The sequence below is a fragment of the Colletotrichum orchidophilum genome, assembly GCF_001831195.1.
Source record: "Colletotrichum orchidophilum strain IMI 309357 chromosome Unknown Scaffold_27.1, whole genome shotgun sequence".
Taxonomy (NCBI): Eukaryota; Fungi; Ascomycota; class Sordariomycetes; order Glomerellales; family Glomerellaceae; genus Colletotrichum; species Colletotrichum orchidophilum.
The window spans coordinates 387463-394142 of NW_019172983.1; the positions used below are offsets into that span (position 1 = coordinate 387463).

General features: G+C 54.2%; 2 protein-coding genes across 2 annotated transcripts; one reads left to right on the plus strand and one right to left on the minus strand.

The window, feature by feature from the left end:
• Positions 1 to 791: 791 nt before the first annotated feature.
• CORC01_04288 (ion transporter) lies at positions 792 to 3134 on the minus strand (the record flags this gene model as incomplete). The annotated part of the gene is made up of 4 exons (XM_022615936.1): positions 792 to 1777; positions 1826 to 2652; positions 2752 to 2886; positions 2998 to 3134. The coding sequence occupies 4 exons, from the start codon at positions 3132 to 3134 to the stop codon at positions 792 to 794; spliced, it is 2085 nt and encodes a 694-aa protein (XP_022477681.1).
• Positions 3135 to 4464: 1330 nt separating this feature from the next.
• Positions 4465 to 5802, plus strand: CORC01_04289 (RTA1 domain-containing protein; the record flags this gene model as incomplete). The annotated part of the gene is made up of 4 exons (XM_022615937.1): positions 4465 to 4701; positions 4754 to 4889; positions 4952 to 5325; positions 5416 to 5802. The coding sequence occupies 4 exons, from the start codon at positions 4465 to 4467 to the stop codon at positions 5800 to 5802; spliced, it is 1134 nt and encodes a 377-aa protein (XP_022477682.1).
• Between the last annotated feature and the right edge of the window lie 878 nt (positions 5803 to 6680).

The window sequence follows — 6680 nt, forward strand, 5'->3', positions numbered from 1 at the left end:
TGTTCTGTGATGGTCGAGAGTTGGTGGGAATGAATTTTGCTCGAGGTGTGGCGCTAGCGGGGTGTATTTTTTTGTGGCGTTTTTCTTTACATAGTGGGGGTGGCTTGACGAGCTATCAGAGCGTCTCGACTACACTCATTCCAATGGGAGCACTTGCTTATTATCGGACTTTGGTGGAAGGAAGGTCTGCGGGTGATGATGAAGTACTTGAATTATCGCACTAGAGATATGATTCCTTGTGGGAATGATGTGGACATGTGCTTCTAAACCTCCCAAGACCAGGCTCACAAGTAATTGTTTGGCAGAGGCAGCCATACCGAGTCTGCAGCATTTCACGCCTGTACATATGATGAAGTCAAATAGCAGGATCAAATTTGATTTGCTAAACACTACTACAATGATCCCATTCGCGATATCGATCTCCAAAATTAGCAAGTTGCTCGCTTATAACTGCAGGCCAACTAACAACCACTGAAATATGATCACGGAGTTATCAAAATCACCATGACTACATCCAAAGTCTCATACCCTCATCTCACCCAAAAAGAGCAAAACACATTTGCACACTGGGCCGAAGCCAACAACCAAAAATACGCACCGAATATGCACCGGGCAATGCAGATATATCCAACCGAGATTCTCACTGTTCGACACACACACAGACACACACACAGACATAAACACACATGCTTGCGTACACAGACTATCCTGGCATCAAGCCGAAGATGGAAGAGGCTCATTTCAGGCCGAACCTTACCTGTCTAGACCAACGGAATTGGTGTAGCTCGGCTTCAAGAGGAGGTGGAGGGGGAGGTGCCGGGCTGCGTCTGCGACTGCAGAGCCTCGACGAGCGAGGTGAGCTTGTCGATCTTGTCGTTGAGCTCCGAGATGCGCACCTCGACCACGGACGGCGCGTCAATGTCGTCGGCGAATTCCGCGGCGCGGGTCTGCGGGCGCGACGAGTGGCGCTCCGCGGGACGGGGGGACCTTCCGGCGCGGTAACCCGACGACGGGCGGTTGGCCTGGAAGACGCCGAGCGAGCGCTGCTTCGTAGCGCCGGTGAGGCCGCGGGGGCCCTTGAAGCCGGCGTACTCGTCGTAATGGACGCGGCGGCGGATGCTCTCGTAGAGCTGGATCATGCCGACGATGGGGAGGTGGGTGGCCTTGAGGAGGAGGATGCGGCCGTGGCGGAACTTGTCGTCGGAGGGGAGGAAGAGGCGGAGGGGCCGGAAGATGACGAGGGCGATGAGGTTGAAGGGCGGGTAGAAGTGCGTGAGGCGGTTACTAGTCGAGGCCTCGAGCACGTAGACGCTGTAGACGTAGAGGTACTCCTCGCGGGCGTGGGTGATGACGCGGGAGAAGGAGTTGGAGAGCATACCCGTCAGGGAACCCATCAAGAGGAAGGAGGAGAGGATGATGAACATGATCATGAGCGGGGGGCCAAAGACTTTATCAATGTCGTCCATGATTTCGATGCCGACGTAGGAGGAGCCGAAGAAGATCTTTGTGAGGATCATGGTCATGTGGGCAAAAGTGTAGGCGTCCTGGCCGATGAGGGAAAAAGTGGTGAGGAAGCCGAGGTAGACGATGACGACGAGGACCATGAATTTCACGAAATCCTTGCCCATTTCTTTCAGACAGGGGATAAGGGTGCCCCAGTACGGTGACAAGCTGAGGAGGGAGAATACACGCGGCACCATGAAGAGAGCCTCGAGAGCAAAGACGTTGAAGGCTGTGTCGGTCATCTTCATGTCGTGGTTTGCGATGCCGATAACCCCTGCGACGTGTTAGTTGTTGCTGGCCACAGCGTAGCAGGGTCGCTTACTCAAAACAGCAAAGGTGATACCGATGCCTATCATAATCATGTCAAACAGGTTCCATACGTCCGTGGCGTAGAAGATCGTTCCGGCATCGGCCCATTCGCTTAGTTCGTCATAGAGGAAAGCAGCGAGCCAGACGTAAAGGACGATTTCATTGTGGGTGATGCGTTCAGTGTTCTGCTCGACGAGCACGGAGTAGTACAGGCACAGGAAGATGAAGAAGAAGAAGGCCTCCCAGAACTTGAGGTACTTTGGCACACGCAGGCGGGAGAAAATGTCGGTCGTGTGGGCGTTGTAGAAGCGGGGCTTCTTCTCGGCATGGACCGAGAGGCTGTCCCAGAAGATGATGTCGCCATTCCAGATGCCCGTAACAATCTTCTGCACGACATGCTGGCTCAAGAAGCGTTTGGCGTCGGCAACAGCGGCGATCTCGAGGGCGTTGAGGTTGGTGAATGGTGAGGTCGGGTCGTCTTCCTCTTCCTCGTCCTGGTCGGCGTGCATGCTCATGGTGAGCCTGGACAGGGAGGACAAGAGCTGGTAGCGTTTTGCGCTGCTCCCGGGACGAACTGAGGCGCGGCGGCTGCCGCCGCGGTTGGACCAGCTGCCGCCCGACAGCAGAGGGGAGTTTTCATTGCTCTCGAGATCCGCGTTGGGCGGCGGGGTTGCCGGCTGCTTGGGGTCGGGAATCTCATAGAGGCAGAAGTCGACGGCTTCGCGCTCCGACAGGCGAGTGAGGAACCGCCAGGCGACAATCTCACAGGCATTGGCGCGGGCTTCACAGAGGCCCTTGTTGGACTCGGCCTCGTCGACAGCATAATGCCACTTCAGCGCGCTGGAATGTGTTAGTCGTTGAAATGATGTCTCTGGCCACTGTATCACATGGACCACATGGAAGAGTTGGCCACATGAGAGGAATTCGGTGTTGACTTACAGAAGGGCGTTGACAATGGCACGGTTAGTGCAGGTGGCACTGAGGTGATCGACCAAGACTCGCAACGGCTCACCGGCCTGGGTGGTGCGCAGCTGCTCAAAGGTGCTCGGGAGCACAATGACATCGGTGAAGTATCTAGACCGGATCCGTCAGCAAACTTCGGTCAAACGTCTTCCGTCCAGGGGCGGCGGGAAAGCCTCAACGGGGGATAAATTATGAGACGAAGCCGTTTTCTGGAAAACTTACACGGAGAGCTTCTTAACCACCTCCCGGAAAGAGTCGTCAGTGTCGATGTCGGGCAGATCAAACGTATCGAAGTGCAAGGACACGGGGCTCATGTCCCGGGACTTTGGCATTTTCTTGGACTTGACGCGGATAGGCATTTTTGCTGGTGCTTACCGAGTGCTAAGTGGCGCACACGCAATCCTGCAGCCGAACAACTCGGATTGGCCAATGGGTGAGAAGATGCTCCTTTTCGGTGGTCAGCAATTTGGGGGAAATTCTGACTTGCAGCTGTGGAAGCAAACAGCAACGACAACAGCATGCAGCAAAAGATGCAACTCAGCCACGGGGGAGCACGAGGCGGTAAACAAAAGAAGAGGATGCCGAGCCTGAGGACCGCCGACGACGAGATAGCTGGAGCTTTCCTGCTGCTGCGATGAACAGGGGGTAAAGTGGACCCCGTTTTTACTAGAAACGAGGAGTTTAGCGGGGCCTGCGCGGGGTCGGATCAACTGACCGCCATTGGCCCGTGCCTTTGTTTCCTTTTGTCTAGGGTTTAGCGCCAAGAAATGGGCGGCGGATTTGCCAAAAAAAAATAAAAAAGCTTCGTTCACGCTCTGCAGAATGGAATACTTCACGTGTATTGATTTCGTGATGATGGGGGAAAAGTTTAGCAGCCACGGCTACAAACGGCTTCATCTCTGCGCACTGAGATCGCTCTTTGAAATGTCATGAATATGGGCCAATCTTCTACAGTCCATAGGGCATACTGAGCGTCGCATACCCGCAAAGACAATAGCCGATGTATTGACTGCTCATGCCAAGCTCATTACGGCATCCATTTCTCTGATTTACGTTACGTTTTCGTGGCACTCGCGATGGATCCTCCTCTCACCAGGCCAAACCTGGCTTCCAATCGTCCACTCGCGTGCCAGAGAAATTTCAGAATAGGCAAGTAAGCTTCTGATGTCCCCACCAAAGAGGCTTGCCTTTGTTCTTGATCTATCAGTCACCTATCAGTCAATGATCAGGGTTTAGACGCCTCATCCACGTGTTGAGCTTCAGCTCTGGAGATGCAGCGTCTTGGACCAGGACGCGTCATGATGTATGCATCAGCCGCAAGAACGTGGATTGTTTCTAGCTGTAAGGCTGGCTTGGCGGGTTGAGCTTGAATAAGGTAGAAAACCCTTGGCATTTGCGCCCCGTCGAAGTGCAACTTTGGTGCTCTGGTTCAATGGGTGGCTGCCTAGCTTCTCGAAGGATTCGGGGGCTTTTTCGTCCAGTGACGCGGCGCTGTATTAGTGACGCGGCGCTGTATTGACGAGGAACCCAACACGAAAGTTGCAGAGCTGAGCCTCATTTTGCATTCTTGATGAATGCCTGTGACGCACAACAGCGAGCCGGTAGGGAGTGGGATATAACATTCGCGACTTCAGACGTGAGTTCGGACGGATTGAGACGACAAGCTCAACAAACTGATTTCAAACAGTGATGGCTACTCTTTCGTCCACACCAACATTTACCAGTGCGTCTGCTGCGAGCGTCACTTCGTCCGACTCGCTGCCATCATGCACAACGGCAGTCCCGGGTAAATACGGACACGTACCGATCGATGCTTGCAACTCCTACTATGCCTTCGATCCCAGCTTTGAAGGGAATACCGTTTTCGCAGTTCTTTTTGGACTGTCATTCGTCGCGCACATCGCCCAAGCCATCATGTACAGAAAGGTAGGCGAGGGTGCTGGCTTAATTCAATAGCTCAAGCTGACCATGACAACAGAGATTCTGCTGGGTTCTTTGCGTCGGCGCTTCATGGGAATTGACAGCCTTCATTCTCCGGTCCCTCGGCGCCAGGGACCAACAGCGGATTGGGTACCAGATTGGGGGGCAGCTTTTGTTTCTGCTAGCTCCGCTATGTAGGTTCTTCACCCGTATTAAATGTGTGACGAAGCAAAGAGTCAAAGCTGACGCCGGTCAGGGATCAATGCATTCGCCTACATGCTGTCGGCAAGACTCGTGTACTTTGTCTTGCCTGATCAGAAAGTGTTCCGCCTCAGAGCGACGGCCCTCACAAAGATTTTTGTGACCATGGACGTCGTCTGCTTCCTGGTGCAGGGGGCAGGCGGCTCGATGATGTCCAATACGGAGGCGACATCGGACGACCCCATCTTGCGAGCCGGCAAGCAGGTGTACATGACCGGTTGCGGCCTGCAGCTCGCCTTCATCGTCGTCTTCTGCGGACTCATGGGTCGCTTCTACGTGAAGATGAGGCAGGCGCAGAGGTTCGACCTCAATTTGAAACGGATCAGGGCCATGGTGCTGGTGATGTTTGTGGTTCTAGTTCTCATCATTGTAAGTGAAATGTCTGGTTCTGCGACCTCCCCTGCATGGCAGAATGTTTGACAAGACGGGATGAACGGACCGAGCTGACATTTCGCGGAGATCCGGATCATCTTTCGGTTGGCCGAGTTCGGACCGGGGGCGAACATGAACAACCCCATTCTGACAAACGAGAACTACGCGTTCGGGCTCGACGCACTGCCGATGCTGCTTGCGCTTGGGTTGCTCAACGCTGTGCATCCAGGAATCGTTCTCAGGGGCGACAACAGCGAGTTCCCTCGGCTGTCGCTGAAGGAGAAGAAGCAGGTGAAACTAGAAAGGAAGACTGCCAAGAAAGAGTCCAAGCTAGCCGAGAAGGCGGCGAAGGGGCAGAAAAAGGCTGGCTTGGATGTGGATGATGGTGACTACGTTGCTATCGAGGAGATAACGCTGGCAGCGGAAGAAAATGAAAGCGAGGTCAGGACAGGCGCCAGGGGAGCTCATGTTTAGAGAGAAAGACTGCAACTACCCTTGACAAGCGGCCTCTGTACCGTAATGCGTAAATCATTATAGCATAGCTCGGGCGTTTTGGCAGTTAAGATGGACCTGTGATACGTCCGAGGACAGCAATCTTGGTCGCGTTGACGCCAATCGGACTCTTGGCAATGTCGTCATGAAACAATACAGCGTTGCCTCTGGGATGCATGCATGGTTGCAATGGACTGCATGTGCAGACGCCGGCATGTGGTTACTGGGCTTTGGGCGAAATCGCAAGTGAAGCTTTCGGAGGATTGAGACATGTCCCTCGCAGCTTGGGATGATGATCCTCCGAGTTGCAGTTCCTCTCATGTCCAGTGTCCTGGTGCCATGTAAGGTCGCATGTACGTACCGGGAGACCCTGACTGCCTGATTCGACAGCTTCGCCACGGCGATCTCCCCGAAACGGGGTTTAGCGCGTGTTAAAAAAAGCACCATGACTGCCGCCAGCCTACGATCACTGGACACAGTGGTACTGTGCTTGCCGTGCACTCTTTCCACTGTTATACAGTGCGAAGTACGTGTATAATGTCCGGAGGATCTGGCTTGGTGGAGGCAGCGCAAACAAGCGAGAAGGACGCGCCTCGACGGGGACGGCCCCTGCCACTGGCGCAAACCCACTTCCTTCTGGAGTTCCAACTTCATTCCCCCCCGTTGGCCCGTTGGCCCGTTGGGCGTTGGATCCCAAACTCCTTCAATATTCCCCATCGAACGAGTTCTTTCACCATTCTTGCCTCATCCCTGTCGATTCAAACTTGAACCAACATGCAATTTTGACAAGTTGGGCCCTCGAGGACAGTGAAAGAAGACCAACGTCGCCCTCAACATCGTCTTGGACCATGGCGGACAGG